We start from the raw sequence: 17,973 nt of genomic DNA, 5'->3' as shown, positions 1-17,973 counted from the left end.
CTACCAAACACATCCTAGGCTACTTATTCACATCTAAATACTATTTAGTTCTTAAATCCTTGTAAAATATGATATGAAATAACAAGTAGGGGTAAAATTTGTATTACTTTCCTGAACTAATTTGAACACAACGTATTGATAAGAAAATGAATATTTATAACAACTCCAAGCTGGATTATGATTGTCGTTATGTTGCACAAACTCTCGACGAATGTTAAAAATAAAACATGCCTTCTTTTTATTCAAAAAGAACGGCTAGGCCGCATTCAAATGGAATGTCAATTAGTAAGTCGTGATCATTCTTTCATTTTATTATTTAACAACGCTCACAGCTCAGGCTACATATGGCTTCCATCAATTGCGGATACAATGATAAAATAAATAAATTTATTACTATCCAATTCCAATTGGAAATGTATCATTAACTGTCTTTTCAACATTTGGTCAATAAAATGAAAAGTATACGTTAGACCCAAAGCAAAAGCATGTTGTGTATGCTAAACCTTCAATTATTAGGTCTCACTAAATGATGTTTAATGAAATAAGACTGAAGCCGTAGTTCTGTTGATTTCAATGAAACTAATCAATGTGTAACTAACTACAACCATAACTAAATCATCCTCTCCGCAAATTATTGCAAGATTATATGGAATTTTTGAAAAAAATATATATTCAACGTGCTATCTTAACTGAAGAAATTTATTTATATAAAAAAAAATCACCAAACAAATCATTTCCTCTTGCTACAGACTGGTACAGACATTCAAAATATATCTGCACACACACATACACATGTTTACCACACATTTACTGGAGCGTAAATAACACAGCGCAAGCATTCTAACGATCGTGGGTCGACCATCATCATCATCATCACCATCAGGTGCCAGCAGGAAAACAGTTCTATTTAAGTAACCGCGAGCTGGGCAAAACAACAACATCCACCAAACAAACCAAAACTAACACACACCCCAACGCGCGCTTCGAACTTTCCACGAGTTCAAGTTCATTTTCCATGGAAAACTTTCCATTCCCATACCTTCCTTCCCAAACCCCCAAGTCCCCACGCAAATCGAACGGCGGGCACCCTTTTCCCGATTGAACGAACCAGCACGCCACTGGGTTTCCCTTTTCTACCCCCGCCCACTGTGGCGGCCCCCCGATCCTTAACGGCGTGCGAAATGTTTAGACCATGAGTAACGCGCCAGGACGGTGAGGGCCACCGGTTTATAAATAGACCGATCCCTTTTTCATTCCCGTACCCGCCAATGCTCCGATTGCATTCCACCCCGATTGGTTTGGCTGACTGCAAAATAACAAATAAATGATCGAGCAAAAAACCGGGAACCGGGGAGAAGACGGTGCATACCAAAACGGTGTCAAATAGCGGCCCTGTCGATCGTTAATTCATTTCACTCGTGCTTCGGAAAAGGGGTGCACAGGGCGCCTTTGTGCGCCTGCGTACGGAGCCGCCAAACGTTATAGGGGGCCGTTTTAGAGTGTGTGGTCCGCCCGTCGGCTGCACTACTTTGTGGCGCGATCGAGTGGTACGGTTTAGGAGTTGTTTTTCTTTTATCGTTTTGCCATTGCTTTCAATGGAGTTGTAGTGTTAAGAAAAAGTGAAATTTTCTCTAAACTCATCAATTGCTACCAACACAGAGCGACCTGTCGGCTTTTGAAGCTTCCCTTTTACTTCCTCGTTAGACCGGCCTAAGGATATCATTAACTGGCCGGGTGATGATTGACGTCCCGGTGTGCACTAGAGAAAGTAGCGAAACTGCTCCAATCCAGCGCAAGCAACGCTTTCATACGCCCCGTGACCTTTTGAACCGGCGTGGGATGACTAATGGGCAGTAAAATGAGCGGCTGCCTAAAGCAAGCTAGTCGGTCCGGTAACGAAGCAAACTATTCTAGTCACGGATGCAATATACAAATACGTGTAAATATACTTCCGCCCCTGGCCACCATTCCTCGACTGTTGTCTGGTCCGAAAAAAAACGTCCAACGGCCAAATTAGTTTAGCTGCAACGAGCAACTGCACACCACCACGGTGTAAAACCGAACCGCGAACGAACCCCGGGTTGGGGGCGGCAGCACATAAACCCTAGCGGGGCCGAAGAAAAACAGGTTCAATATTTAAACCATGACTCATGCCGCGGGGCCCAGTATGGGAATGCATTTAATTCCCTTATACGTTGCAATCGTTCTTGTCGGTTTCCCAGAGTGTGTGTTTGTGTGGCAAAGAGCGTCACGGCGGACGGACCCGGTGTAACTAATTTGGGACGATTTAAATGCCTTTCCTCTTCTTCGCCAAAAGATTGCTCCCAAGTGGCGAGTGGGGCTGTTGGCGTTGCTGTTGTTCCGGGGAGCAGCAGCATGGGAGACTGGCGGTGGCGAGTGAAAGAATTTTAAGGTGTGAGAATAGCGCCTGCAACAAGGGACCCATTGTTCGGAAAAAGGTGTTCTGAAGTTGATGCGATTCAGTTGCGAAACAGCGGAGCGTTAAAAATGTGGCCATAAATTATATTTTCTTTTTAGCGAGAAGGAATTAAATTAAATAATTTTTGAAACAAGCAACAGCGTATGCCGCGCAAGGTTCAATTCCATTCTGACTCGTTTTCCTAGAACAATGAATAATTTTCTATTATATTTAACCGGATTAAATTGTCAAACAAGTTCTTTGGTTTTAAGCCAAATTGCGAAAACCCAGAAAATGAAGAAATCAAAGAGCAAATTAAAAATGTATTAAATTAAAAATGATAAAATGAAAACATCACAAATAACATTGAAAAAGAGAAAGATAACACATGTAATAGGAAAAAGACAAAACAAGAATAATAACAATGAAAAAAAAGCAAAACGAAAAAATCATAAATAGAAGAAATCATTCATGGACATGGAAAAGGGCAGTTGATATAATTAATTGCAGTATTTTAACACCAAAACAAGGAGACAAATTGATCTAAATAGAGCTAAATCATATAAATTTTAACCGTAACTGTCATGTCATTTCACTGATTAATCGCATAATATGACGAGAAAAATTAAAAACGCTCTTACACATTAATACGCTACATCAACTACGTTTCAATGGATTGATCAAATCAAGATCAAAGATGAACAAGCCTTAAATTGCAACTTAAACAGGTCCTAAGGGAAAGTCGCGATCACGAACGCGAGGTAGCTTATAACAGGAAAAGTAAGTCTTCTGCTCGAGGAATTTCAATCCATACTAGAGTACAATATGTAACAGTGTCCTAAAAACACACTAAAATTTTAAATAAACATTTAAATTGACTCCTTCAACTCATATCGGCTGCACACTTGTCTGTAAATAAACATCGAGAGCAATGCATTTGTGACCAATTATTCATATGACACATACACACAAAACTGTACGCGGTCGTTTAAACAAGAGATAAAAAACACCCCTAACCATCCATACTCAAAGGCAACGGCACAAAACCATCGTCCATCATCAATGTTTACACTCGTTTAGACCCGTGTGACACTATTTATGTTGCCCTGTTAGCGGGTCGCCCCGATCCCGGCTATCCGATGGCAAATTCCTGGCCCCGTTCCGTTCAAGTTCAACACGTTCGTCCCCGCTGGGCCCCGTAACACAATCCGCACCCATAGCATCTCCCTTTATTCTACCATCCGCCCCAGGGCTTCCGCGTACCATTAGCAGCAGCAGGGCAAGTGACATGACAATCTCTCGCAAAGTAGTATAAACAATCTGCGATTAACCTTGAAATCTAAGCATTCGCGGGTCGCCATTTACCGGGTCGTCTCCACACCCTCACAGGACGACCGGTGTCCGGTGTCCCCAAGAAGCGTGTGTCGCCCTCGCTGTACATGTACAACCTTAAGGAAAAGTTTGGGGGGAAAACTCATGAGTTTTAAAAATACATCACCGAAAGTGGTTCCTCTAACCACACTTTTCTCTAGACCGTTCCCTTACAAGCCAGAGCAGAGGTTTCAATTCAATGTCCACCAGCGTTGTACACCTACGCTTCCGGCCGTTTTCTGACCGCTTTGAACGCGAAAGACACGATCAACACGGAGGTAGGCTTCAAGGCGCGTGATCGTCTCCTTGCGTGCCGTTTGATACGGCAAACATAAACACAGACACACACACACACTCACACAAATCAGGATAAAGAAATGGCCAGTCTGCTCAGTCAGCGCGGCCAATTTCAACCGGTCCCAAAACCGGGCCCAACCTCAAACAAGTTCTCAGCCTAAGCCTATCCAGCGAAAAGTAAGCTGCTTACTGCGCGATCTCTCGCGAGGAGAACCGACGACATTTCCGTCCCACTTCCAGCTGTGTGTGCTGTGAAAGTAAGCCAAGACTGGGGCCGCAATCTCGTGCCTCAAAGCGAGCAAGTGTGAAGATGACTTTGTTGCAGTATGGTTGCACGCAACGTTTTGCAAAACTGCACCAATAACCACTAACCTCTCGTGCGCACACATTTACACCACCAGCTGTTGTGCTAAATGTTACTGCCAGCTTGTGATTTGTGTAATTCATCATCATAATCTCCCCCTCCGGCCACTTCCCCAGCTGCAGCACCTACTCTGCCGATCTTCCGAGCCGACTCTGGCAATGACCAGCATTGGAGGAAGTAAATCCATAAGCAAACTCGTGGCCCTGACGCCATCACGCTTGGAACGAGCACACCAGAGCGCGCGCGACACTTAGGCAAAACGCTCATATAGCTCACGTCGGTGCCGGAGATCGGCTGGCGCCACTATCGATGACGCTCCGACGCTGTTTTTAGCAAACGGCGTCAGCGGAGGCCTAGACGCCTGCCTGTACCCTTTGATCGCCGCTGTCACTCGACGGCTCTCGACGCCGTAAATGGAACTGTCAATGAAACGTGGCCGCAATTTGTGGTCACCCTTTAGCTGATTATTCTCGTACTGGTTCCCGCGTGAACCTTCAAAAACATATGGCGGAAACTGCGTGCGTGCGTACGACAGCGGGCGCACGCGCGCACACCTAACCGGGGGACCCGGAACAACACATAAATTCAAATGTGACTCCAAAAAATGATGCTTCTAATGGTATCTAAAGCTTCAAAACATTTGCCCGGGAGATTCAGGCGAAGTGAGAAATGTGGGTTTTATGGAGGTTAGTTTTATCTCGATCGTGTCTCGTCTCGATTCGTGTTGGAGTGTATACAATGAACGATCGTTGTTGTTGATGATTTGCTGCTGGAACGATCGCACAAATTGTGGCAGCCGGTAGCCTTCGGGGAGATTGTTGATTTAAAGCTCTTCCTTTTTTTCGCTTCAAAATTCGTTATGTAAACATGGTTTGCAAGGTTTGGTTTTGGAGCCAACGACGCAATGCAGGAAATTCCACAGACACTGAATCATAACACATCTGGATTGGCAAGAGGTCAACTGTCTTTTATACACAATTATTGTCTTCTTGATACATTGGTTACCATGCTAATAGTCTTTTGACCACAAAGAATCTTGAAATATTTAACATTTAAGGTTGAATGATCACACTTTACTCTCGACCACCTAACTACTAGAAACTCCATAACTCCCATTCACAACGCTCGATCGTGATCGTCGGTAAACGTCAGCCAGTCATCGATCTTAATGGTTTCTTAAGTGTACAATAAAAATACGACACCACACCCGAGGGTCATCTCACCAACCCCGACCCAGGCAGGCTGAAATCGAATTACTCACTTTTCCCCACCGAGGCCAAATCCCGTATCCTCCCGGACGCGGTACGCCGGATACGTCTGCAGTATTTCGTTCGCCTTGCCATTGTACGAGCCGAGCAGCTCGCGATACTTCGAGTACACATGGCTCTTGAACTGTGGCGTCGTGGGAACGGCCGGTGCCGGACCGGGACCACTTTTCGTAATTGTTGTAATCGTTGCCATTACGGCTGGCTGCAGAGCACGGCACGCACGGGCTAGTTCTGCGCAGACACCTTTACAAACACAAACAAAACAGCACACAGCACCGAGCTTCGCGTGGGCAACAAAACGTCCCAGAGTCTCAGCAGATCCCAGGCGTTCGTGGTTGCGTCAACACGTTTGTCGATTGATATCGTGCGGCGAAAGGGATCGAATCGTGGTGAATGACATCAGGACACAGAAGAACACACACACGCACACAAGCACACATATAGGAACATGCACACGGCAACTAATGACCCCGAACCCACCCTCGTGTAGGGGAGAGTTCAAGAAACGCGTTGCAGAACACACCAGGAACGCTCCGAATGTCTGGCAGCACTTTCACGCATAACACGCTGATAATTTGCGTCACACTGTCGTTAGCAAACAAATTAGGGAGAACACAATCTCTGCCGTTTGACAACTTCAACTGACTGCAGGACCTAAGCTTTGCGTGCGATACGAAGTAAAAAAAAACCTCTCCGTGCTTGACGTCTGCCTGGGACGACTCGTTCCGGACGACTGTGAGTTGCGATCTGTCCTGAGACACCGAATAGGGCTGTGCGTCGTTGTGCTGCACACTGGAAGGGAAGACATTTGCTGAGATGCATTTTTGTTTTCGCTGCTGTTGCTGCTGCCCGTTGTTAGTTGATCTCCGTTTTGCCGGCTTCTTCCGAAGTCAAGCTCCCACTCTCTCTCTCTCTTTCTCTCTCTTGAGAACTGGTTTGCAAAGGCTCGCTCTCTCGCTGGTGCCTGACCTTAAGATGTAACGCAAGGCAGCGGGCTACCGAAGCCTTCTGCACCCACTGGGCACGCAAGGGAGAACTGGGCGAGATCGATTAATTTCTACCATCCCCACTGTAGACCTCGTAAACGGTTGTTTCACCAGCAAACCCTCTTTCCCTGCCCTCTTACAGAGCTCGCTGACGGGGGCTGGCGGGGAAATGCAGCCACAAACACCGAAACACCGAAGAAAGTGATAAACGTTAAGTGCGCCCGAGAGTCATAAACCGGACCCGGGGGTCTGGCGGCCGAGATGCAATTGAAGCTGCATGCGTGGGGTGGAGTGGTCAAGTAAAAGGAGATCGCTCGGGTCATGTTAGGCTCCACCGCCGATACGGAAACCCGGGGTGGCAGATGGGCCAGGCAAAATGGTATACCGGTACCTGCAAGCCAAGTGCAGTGCGTGTTACAAAACGCTAAAGATGGGATGCTCGTCCACCATAAAGTGTGTCTCGTAAGGTGAGTATAACACTGGCCCATAGAGTCGACACGTTACGAAAGAGCAGCTCGTCGCTGCTTGCTGCTGTCGTTTGATTAGGCATCGTTAGAAATAAATGTTATTTAAAACGCCGATCTTCTACTTATCTAACACACGACGCAGTAACGTTCACTTGTAGCAAGCGGGAGTAGTGTTTTGTACGCGCAAGCGAAAGGAAATCAAGAAAGGTAACAGCAATAAAGAACTGATCGTAAATTATATTGCTTAAGAAACATAAACAATTGAGTTACACTACTTCTTCTGCTTTTCGTACATCAACCGTAATTGGTTCGAAAGTTAACCAAACCCTTTAGAAAGGGCTGAAGACTTTATGTGAGTAATATTTAGTTGTGGAAGACCACTCATTTCTGCAACTCAGTTCGGATGGAAATTGAGCCATATACGGTGCTGTAGAAGTCAATATACCACGTGATGTTAAAAGAATATGTTAGAATTCACACAAATTTAAATGAGTTTTGGACAATAAAGTTACTTGTCTTAGAAAAAAATCTTAAAATAAAGCTTAAAATCTCCAGATAAGAATCAAATGATCCATTGATCCAATTGTTGATCGATTGGAGGCTTATGTATAGCTTTTCGTTTACTCTTGATTTTTTTATACAATATACTTATCAAAATATTAAGCTTTGATACGAAATGAAAGGATATTCTACCCTCCAACTCGTTTTCAACGCTTTTCTACAAAATAAAATACTATAAATGGTAAATGATAAATTTTAGATTGTCGTCTTTCAAAATTGCTTAAAGCTTATGTTGCCAAATGCGGTGGATCGAATGAAAAGATAATTTTAATGTTGGTACTATTAATACTCATACTACATTCGTTTAAATAGTTGACGAATTCAATATTTTTTCTTTTAGGATGCAATACAACGTTTCAGTATTCTCATTGCTTTTAGTGACAAATGTAATGGTAATTGAATTGCCTTAAATTCATATATAACATAAAAAATGCAACAATATATGAGAAGCATTTTCAATTCTATAAATAATGGTCATGTTACTTAAAATAGTAAATTTAACTTACTATGGAACGTCTTAAAAGATAAATATCTAAAATATCTTATTCAGATTTGCCAACTTTTGTTAGAGCAAGAGTCGCTCAACACTAGATTTTGATTTCCATCGGGACCAATGTTCATACAGCATAGACAGACTTTCCATTTATAGACTCTTTCATGTTCAATTGACAGCTTATAGCTTGTTTTCGTCGTTAAAAAATGCATATAATAGCATTCATCTTCACAATCTGGCAAAGCAATGTTAACAGCAAATCGTTATGAAAGAGTCTATCATCCCAAGACCTACGACGTTATGCCGATTAATCAACAATCATAAATTGAAGTTATCATATAATTTGAAATCCATTAATTTCCACCCTGAAAAGAAAGCTCTCTGACTACGAAACGCCCGCAGGGAACCGTTCCTGGTGTTTCCCATAAGGCGTTTTGCGAGAGGATCAGGTTGATGTGGAACTTCCTGATTCAGCAATACCCAGTCGTACACCGGAACTGACCGTAATGCACATAGCAAAAAGCACGATCACGACCGACCAGACGACTAAAACACCATAAAACCTGCCCAACCGGGCACTCAACAACAGGCGCAGCACCTGCGTGCGTATGGAAAATCTATCCACAAGTCAGCTTTCAGTCCCTATCTGTCCCGTCCGTCCGTCCGTGCGTGCGTGCGTACGTCCGAGAGCCTGTTTTGCGCATGAATTCGCCAGGTTTTTTTTTATATGTGCGAAAGAAAACAACATGGGTGAGGAAAACTCTTCTTCGTAACCCTTCCCACCACCTCTTCGGAACGACTCGTGACCACACCTTCGCCTAAGCGCGCACGAACCCACCCCAAGCGGAAAAGGTTGCTAGTGGTGGATAGACGGATGGTGTAAGCACTGCTTAACGACATCTTCCCAAGATCTTCGACACCTTCGGAACACCGACGGTGACACCGGTTTGTAAGCTAGCGGAAAACGGTTACGTGCGCGTAACAGCGCTCACCCTTGGGCTTGGCGGTCACGGACGGGACGGGCGAATATTGTTTATTGCTCAAGCTCAAGCTTTACCGTGCCGAAACGGTCACAGTCTTCGCCACAGTTGTCCCAACAACTTCCGGGAAAATCGAAAGTGTCAGCTGGTTTTGGCAGGGCCGTGCGGCCAGCATGTTAGCGCCGAGTACGCTAGCACCCGGCACAGATGGAAGGCGGAAGATGACGCGATTGAATCATGGCTATTTTCGATCATGCACACTTTTGAGGAGTGATGAAAGTTATCAACAAAAAGACAACCCCTCGCAGATGTTAAGATTTGAGTAAAAAGAAAGAGCTGCCTTTGAGCATTGCACACACTCACACACATCATCAGAATGATCTGCACGGCTGTCCGTGCGGTAAATCTTGCCGGATCGTGGCGCGGTAGTATTAAAAGTCAGATCTAACCAAAATTTTCCGAACTCGCGGTCGCACAGCCGCGTAGATGATAGTCAAACCAGACGCACGGTGAGAGAGCACATTTAACAAAAAAAGTATAGCTTGAGAAAATCTGCCAAAACCTGTTGGTACCATCAATCTTCCGAATTGGACATCGAACGCCTAGCCGAACGCAAGTTAGCTGGCGTTCTGTATGTGTGTGGACAGTGCGTGTTTTTTTAGAGGGGTGTAGAAAGAAAGATGGTGCTTATTTTTAATCCCTACCGAGTGCGTTGCCACATCAAAAACGCCACCTTGCCATGGTCGAGGCCCTACAGTCGATGTACGGTAGGGAAGAAGTTAGGGAAGGAAGTGCGTTAGGAAGATGTCACTGATCTCGTGATTTCTTGATGTTTACAGCGTTGGATCTTGTTTGAATGAGCGTTTGTTGTTGTGTGTTTAGGTTGAGTTGTACTGAACTACGAAACTTTTGCTGAATAAGAGCTTCATGTTCTAATCACGGGACACAACGCACTTTAAGTACAGTGAAGTCTCTTCACGGTGAAGGTTGAAAGGATCTATGTACACCTTCAAGAAATATCTATCCAGGGGGAGAAAACTAACTGATCGTGTGGCCATGGAGTATCCAATAATTCTTATGTTTAATCAATCCACAACCTTTCCGTGAACTGATATTTTATGATTAAGCTCTAAAGCCCACATCTCATAAACTATTTAAAGAAATTCACCTTATCTGAGAGAGAAATGTTTAAAGTGAGCATTTATCTTAGAAAGACGTTACTGTAATTCCAACACTTCCTGCCCACTCATTTGCACTCGGAAATAAATCATATCCGTTTGCGTGCACCAGCTACATTGCGCCTAATAACATCTATCCGTTGCCAGCAAGCGCCCTGTAACCGTTCAATTTGTGCACCTAATTGCATATGTCACACGGTGATCGCACCGTTTCCTACCACGTGCGTTCCATCTCGCAACACGCACAGGTGGGCGAAAGACTACTTAAGGCGAAATCTAGTATGCCGCTGCTGCGGTGACGGCACCAGTACACACGTTTGTGCCTATTAACGAACATATGTCCAAAAGGCAACACACATCATCGTCACCAACGCATTTTGCACTTTGTTCTCTGGTGGATAAAATTGGATCGGATTCGGTTGGATTCGGTTATTAAAAGCGCACTGATTCATCGATGCATTTATAGCGCACAAAGAAACATTTTACATGTGAGGAATAAATTTTACTGTCAACTGGCTGAATCAACTGCTTTGGAACGTGTGGTGCTCCTTTTCGGTGCTTGTTGTTTGAAGATGACAAATAGAGTAAACACACGGTGCGCGAGGTCAGAATGAATTATCTGGTGGAATGCACTACGCCATAATACACACGGGACCGGGCAGAATCTAACAATGAAAGGGCCACTGACCGTCTTTTTTTCCTTTCGTCTCCCTTGTTAGCTATGCGTGACAATCGTTTGAGTCGGACAGCAGACCACCTGAAACTATCGAAAACATTCCGCGCAAGTCAGCTCGCAGTTGCGACGCAGAATGCATGGTCTGTTGGGGCCCAGGAAGAACAGTAAATACCAGCTGTCTGTCCGTTTCTTGTGTGTACTATCTGCCTGTCCCACACGTTACACATATGCCAGATCACCTTTCATAACAAACAAGATCACACTTATCTAAGGAAAGGAACAAACGAAACTATCGCCTTATGCATACTGAGGCATCTCTGCTAAATAGGGAGAGGCTGTTGATGAGGTGTTGGAGGTAAGATAATAGTGAGTTCTTATCGTGAAAGGTGATTTCTGTAGCTTAGGTAAGAGCACTGAAGTTGTAAACTTTTATGGTTGGTTATATGCAAACTAATTTTGAATCATTTGATTATTTCATGTGGGTTGTTTCATGTGGAGTTCATTTCATTTGAAGATCATTTTATAACTGCGATCTTGTTTAATGTTGGACCAATCTATTGAATATTAAACTTCTAGATCTCGATCAGTTCTCACCTAGAGCAAGGATTTGACTATACTATCCAGAGTATTGGTTACACATAAATTCTGTAGTCCAGTGTAAGATCGTTTAGAGGAACACAGTTATGATCTTACAAGGGTTTTGTCACTTCATGAAATTTTGATCTTTGAAGAAGATTTGATCAATTCAAAATCTTTGATTCTATCGATTTCAGACACGGTACAAACTGTTTAGAACAACATACATACAGACAAAATGTATCGTCCGTTTTGTCGTTAAGTTTCCTACATACCCTTGAACTTTGGGTAAATATTGATTATACTACATCAAGACAAAACTTTTCTTTGCTTTCTTTGGCAAGGCTGTCTCGACTGTTTCAAAATAAACACTTCGTTCGAGAAGTCTCCAGAATACACAAATATTGAGTCATTTCTTTTGCTTTTCATAAGATTTTACCTACATCCATCATGTCCGGAAGTTAACTTTTCCATTCCTTCTCAACAAGAATACCGACCAATCTCGCGTTTGCTTAGCTAAAGGATTAATGGATTTTCCTTTACAAATTATTAATTTTATTATTTTCTCATGGTTTCCTCTAGCTTTCGTATATTTTTTTACGGCCAACTAAATCAACCGGGGCGCACAAAAACCCCCCCAAGCGATCGCGGCCCGGTTGACAAATAAAAAAAGAGACATGGCAAGATTCGTACGCGCGCTTCGAATCCGCTCTGTGTAGAAGACATCTTGTGATCCACGAAGGAAAGTGCTAAATATAGCGCACCCCGACAAACACTTCGACACTTGTCTGCTTGACTACTATTCCCCTCACTAGAACACCACTGATGGGGCGTTTGCCTGTGTGTGGGTATAGTGTGTTCATGATAATCGCATGTTTTGCCATATCCAACACCCGTGCTCGGCTTTTTTTCAGGCCTGACATTTTGGCTTTTTTGTCCGAAATGCAAGAAAATCAACCACTGTTCTATCGTGCATGCTAAGGTGCGATGTAAGTGTTCTACACCACACATTGTTGAAGAAGACGCAGATCTTTTCGCCGAAAACCAAACCCAAAAATGATGGTCAATCTTTACCGGTACGCACAACACCGATGTGGATTGAATGGTTCGATATATTGGGCCAAAACAGCACGAAGGTAGGTAGAACCGTGCGAACGAACACCGGTGCAGTGCAGTACCGGCTGTGTCAACCTTGGCATTAAAAGGCTTCGTGCCAAAGGCGTACCCGTTGGGAGGAAGTTGGACACGAAGGATGATGTTGCGACATTTGAGGCCGTGCATGCGTTTAAACGCTCTCACTTATCTAACCTAGCCATTCAATCTCAATAGTATTCCTACAAACCTTGATCTGTCCATGGTGCTGTTGTCGTTGATGTATCCGCTGCTGCTGACAGGAGTTCGCTTCTACAGCTACTTCTAGTTGAGATCCTTCTCAAAGGACACACGTACTAGCCGTTGACTTAAACACACAAACACTCACGCACCTTCTCCCTTATATACACTCATAGACACAGGCACACACAAACACACAGCACTGTCAGTGATCATCCAGTTGCACCATCCAATTTAACTAACCGTAGTTACTAACGATCTGATCAAAGTAGCCGGGTATTCTTCAACCAACCCGCGCACGTTCACAGTGTAATCACTCTTTTTCTTACTTCGGTGCCGGCGTCAACTTCGATTTCCACACAGGTAGCTAATTACGTTTCGATTTCGACTTTTCGACTTAGTAACTGTTACTTAAGCTAATAGATGTTGCTTACTCTTGCCGTTCGGATGAGATGGATCCTGATGCTCTTCTGATCTTAGGGTAGCTTCCTTCCCTCTATCTCCTTCCTTGTGATGTCATCGATCACTCTAAAAGCCTCACTACTATTGCACAATTAATTTACAACGCTACTCTAAGAGAGCCGTCAAACCTAAGCGGTAGCAAACACTTAGTTTAAATGAGAATAAATTATAATACACCGTGCCCCCACCGACACACACACACAATCACGAAACTATCTGAAAATAACTTGCTTCCCGTTAGCAGTTCCTGCTCACTTTTTCTGGGAACTTTATTCGGAGTACTTAAGCGCCTACTTAGAAGAGCGACGGAGCTTCTAGAGAGTGAGCTACTAAGTACCAAAGGGGTCGTTCTATCAGTCACAGAGCTTAGACGTTACGCGTTCCATCGTCCAACTCACACTGGCCAGTTTTCCCGAGTGCGCGACCGTCGATCGGCGCTCGGAAATCGTGGGTTTTCCCTTTTCGGTCCGTGCTGCTCCGGTCTCCTCCGCGTTCGGCTCGTTCTTGGCCACAGTATACTACTACTACTAACTGCTCTGCTGCTACACTAACACTACGATTCTGCGTTACATGGGTTTGGGTGTTTTCCCAATTTTACACATCACCTTGCGGCGCTCGCAATGCTCCGGCTGCCGCAAAGGATGGGCCCCTTGTCAACGGTTAACATGTCCACTCCTCCCAGCCCCTACATCCCACCCCTTTCCCGGTACATCGGGTGAAGGTTTTCCCCTCAAAACCGTCCCATTCGACCGACCTTTGCTTGGCACCGTGTAGCATCGTGTTTGTCCCTTTGCTACAGCCGTACATTGACACAGGCCCAACACCCTTCGCGTAGTGCGTAGTTTGGGCGGATAGGATCGGGGAAGGAAGCGCCCAGAGGAAAAGCTCACCATGACGATCCGCGGACGCCGCACACGATCGCGCACGGCTGGGTACGGTGGTATGGTTCAGTTTTTTGGCATTGATCCTATTTTAGAACCAGATTCAGATACGCTCACGGAGAACGGTTTTGTAGCAGCCCTCCCGAGTGTGTGAAGCGGAAGGGTGAAAGGAGTATAAAGGAAAACCTTTTTTTTTTGTTGGTGCTTCGTGTGCCTTCTGCGACTGCGGCGGGGTGTGACGAGTGTGATATTTTTGGCCAGTTGGAAAACTTTGCTACCGAAATCGCCGCCACACGCAAACGAACGCAGTTCGGTGCCGCTGTTTGGTGTATTAGTTGCGAAAGTGAAAACTTCGGTCCACTGTTTTCAGTTTACTCGAACGTACACCACCACTACAACCCTCGCCAATGAAAAGGTGCAGGATTCGTTGTTTTTCTTTTATTGCCTACTGCCCTTCTGCTCCTACGCGCATCGTGCGTCTAAGCAGTCAAACTGGCGCACCGTGTTTTGCGTTTGCGCATCCAAGTCTGCGCCGTTACCACCCAAAACTCCCCTCGCCATGCCCGACCACCTGCTCGCGATGATCGCTGGTGTACACCAGTTAGACTGTCTGCCCACGTTTAGTTGTGCCATGTGTTGGACACCTTTGCAATCGACGGTGCGCAACACGATGCGCGAAATGGATGCTGTCGCGCATTCTGCGTGCGTGCATCCTTCCTCTATCTTCCGCCTTCTTTACACCGCTTCGCGCCCCGCTTGTGGTTGGCGGTTGTGGATGGGTTTGCCTCTCCTTCACTCGGGTGAAACATATATTTATTATCCAAGCAGGTCGTTCAACGGGCCGCACGAACGCACGCCACCGTCCGGCTGACTAGAGATGGAGCTATTTGATGACCTTCGGTGGATGAAAATTATCTTCCGTTTCAACTGAACTGAAAAAAAAACTCACAAAAAACGAGAAAAAAACATACGCTAGCCAATCTATTTCACTCTTCCTTCTTTTTTTCTTACCCTCACCTCTAGCACCGTAAAACAGAAAAAGCGTTTTTTTGCGCGAACGCGCACCGCGTGCAATTAATTGATGATTCTCGCTTCTAGACCGCCACCGAAATGTAACTAAATCGCGCAAAAGAAGACTAGGAAAAACCAACCACTCGGAGAGGGTAGTATCGTTAGATTACGTTACATCACATTAAATTAAAACGAAAACCTTTTAAAATTACATATAGCGTATACCATTTTATCAATCTCGTGTGAAACACGTGATGATGGTGACATTTTTCATATATCACAGGAATTTAAAATAAATTACCTACGTCGTGGGTTCAAGCCTCATATCGACCGTTATTGATTACATTACATTACATTACATGACTGACCGTCCGGTCACGTGGTACTTAATAAGTCTCTAAAGCCTGTGTTGGCTGGCAAGAAGGCTGAGATCATTATTGCAATAAAGAAGCGGATGAAGAGGAAGAACAAAAAGAAGATATGGATATATGCTTTAAAAAATCCTGACTGTTACTTGGCATTTTGGGGTCCGAATAATGAAATGATAGATAGAATTTAGTTTAATTTTAATCTCAAAACTAATTTCTAATTGAAAAACAAAAATAACCAATGAAACCTATGAAATCCAGAGCTTATTAGATCAAGAGAAAAAGGAATTTTCAATCTGTTTTTATTCAAATGAGGAAGGATGCTGCGTTACGTAATTTATGAATAAACCCCTGATGGTTGAAGATCGGAAGCGATCCTCAAACTAAACTGAATGCATGCGTACTCATATGTTTTTTTGTGTATGTATATGTGTGTCTGTGAGTGTATGAGTGTGTTTGCAAGGGTAAAAGATTTATGTGTTGTAGGAAAGAATCGAAACACCCGCACCCGTTTTTCGGGTGGGGTTACTTGGTGGGTGTTTTAGAACGATCGTGCAATTTATTCGATGCGAGTGCGAACTTTCCCGCAGCACACTTCATTACAATGTTCTTCCTACTTGTTTTTTTTTTGTCTTTGGCACTGCCACTTGTCCAATCGTGTTTCTTGCCGGGGGGTGCTTTACTTTTTGTAATATTTTTTTTTTGTTTTAAAAATATTACCATCAATATAAAAATAATAACACAATGGAAGAACACAGATTTTTTTTTCTACAAATCATCAGGCTACAAACTAACAAACCAAACTCAAATACCTTTGTTAACATGTGAATAAAATTGACGGTTTGAATTTTGACCCATTTATCAATGGAAAACATTATTTTGCTAGTGGCTTGAACAAAACCGACCAACAAAATGCAAAAGTGATGTGAAAAATGCACAACACAATCCCCTTCGGGGACGAACACAAAACAAAATACGTACGCCTAGTCTTGTGAATGTTTCTAAATTCACGCACCCGCAGGTCAACGTCCTTGCTTTCTAGATGCTATCGTTTGTTTTTTTTTTTTTTTCATTATTTATTTTCTCATTTCTTCGTACTCTCTTGAGCGTTTGCTTTGCGACAAAACTGCAGATATAAACTGTAGCGACTGTTGTTGATAAACTAAGCGCTTTGCTTGCTTTGCGGTGCGTCTTCTACCGCCGGGGTGAGTTTTCGCTATTTTCAATGCATCTCCTACCATGCGCCTAGTTCTTTTTACGCACCAACCATCGAAAGACTCAAGATTAGAGGCATTTGATAACGACCTTCTGTGTGTCTGTGTGCGTGTGTGTGTGTGTCATGGGACCAGATTATCAGATTTCATGTGCGCTCTCAAGCTAGAAGGATACATTCTTCAGCCTTTTTGTTTGTTGCAATCGGATGGTATAATTTATGTCAAGATCGGATTAGCACTGTAATCAAAGTGAAAGTATTTTTACTGTCGAAACCATAATCATATTTCTCAACCGTTCGGCAGGAATGGCAAAAGCGGTGTAAGTTTGCGGTTACTTAGTAGCAAAAAAAGGAAGTAAATTCATATGAAAAAAGTATCACGAGGGTGGGTCATGTGTTAAAATTAATTTTAGAATTGGCGAAACGTGAGGTGGATGATGAAAAATAATAAATTATACTAATACTCAGCAAAAGGTTCGACACATGGAAAAGAAGAATATTTGCCCACATAATTCCCTAAACGTTCGGGGGCTAAGCTAACCCTAAACACTGTAAGATATTTTATAATATTATTCTATTATGTTTAAATTAAACAACCAATAATCAATTACTATTAATTAAAAGGTAAAACGTCACGTAATATGTAGTACAAGGCTATGTATTTGAAAATGCAGGAAATACGTTTATTGAAAACGTTGCGCTGAATTGTTTAAACAGTAGCTCAATTTGTAGCTCACCTATGCGCAACAGGATGAAATATTTCACGGCAAACTGAAATGTTTAACAGGACGAAGGACACGGGTACACAAAACCACAGGGTGTACAAAAGAAATTACATTAACGTTTCAGACGTTTTGTTTACCATTGTTATGAGGATAGCTAGTTCTATTTACAAACAATATATGTTGTAAACGAGAATGAAAAAGAGGCTGCTGAAGTAAGAAGTAAATCGACATTAGTTTTGAAAGCTATCAAATACATTACAACTACAAGGATATTCGCGAGAAAACTTCACCAAACAAACGTCCAACATGGCGCTACCTCCCCGATAGGGACAGCGAATCCTTACG

At 43.6% G+C, this 17,973-nt stretch overlaps 1 protein-coding gene across 7 annotated transcripts in view; it reads right to left on the bottom strand.

Moving 5' to 3' along the window:
* The window catches only part of LOC1275671 (uncharacterized), a 29,839-nt gene extending 15,973 nt beyond the window's left edge, over positions 1-13,866 (bottom strand). Inside the window, exon 1 of one of the 7 annotated variants that reach the window (XM_061662302.1) lies at positions 12,979-13,866. In XM_061662302.1, the coding sequence (XP_061518286.1) occupies positions 12,979-12,992 (14 nt within the window). In that variant the 5' untranslated portion in view covers positions 12,993-13,866. Of the gene's footprint in view, positions 1-5,712; positions 6,520-11,072; positions 11,183-12,978 lie in introns of those variants that run through there. The other 6 variants (XM_061662298.1, XM_061662300.1, XM_061662301.1 and 3 more) reach the window with 6 other exon arrangements.
* Positions 13,867-17,973: the final 4,107 nt, after the last annotated feature.

The sequence above is a fragment of the Anopheles gambiae genome, chromosome 3, assembly GCF_943734735.2.
Source record: "Anopheles gambiae chromosome 3, idAnoGambNW_F1_1, whole genome shotgun sequence".
NCBI lineage: Eukaryota > Metazoa > Arthropoda > Insecta > Diptera > Culicidae > Anopheles > Anopheles gambiae.
Note: the sequence above shows the minus strand (reverse complement) of the source record. Positions and strands in the feature narration are given on the sequence as shown.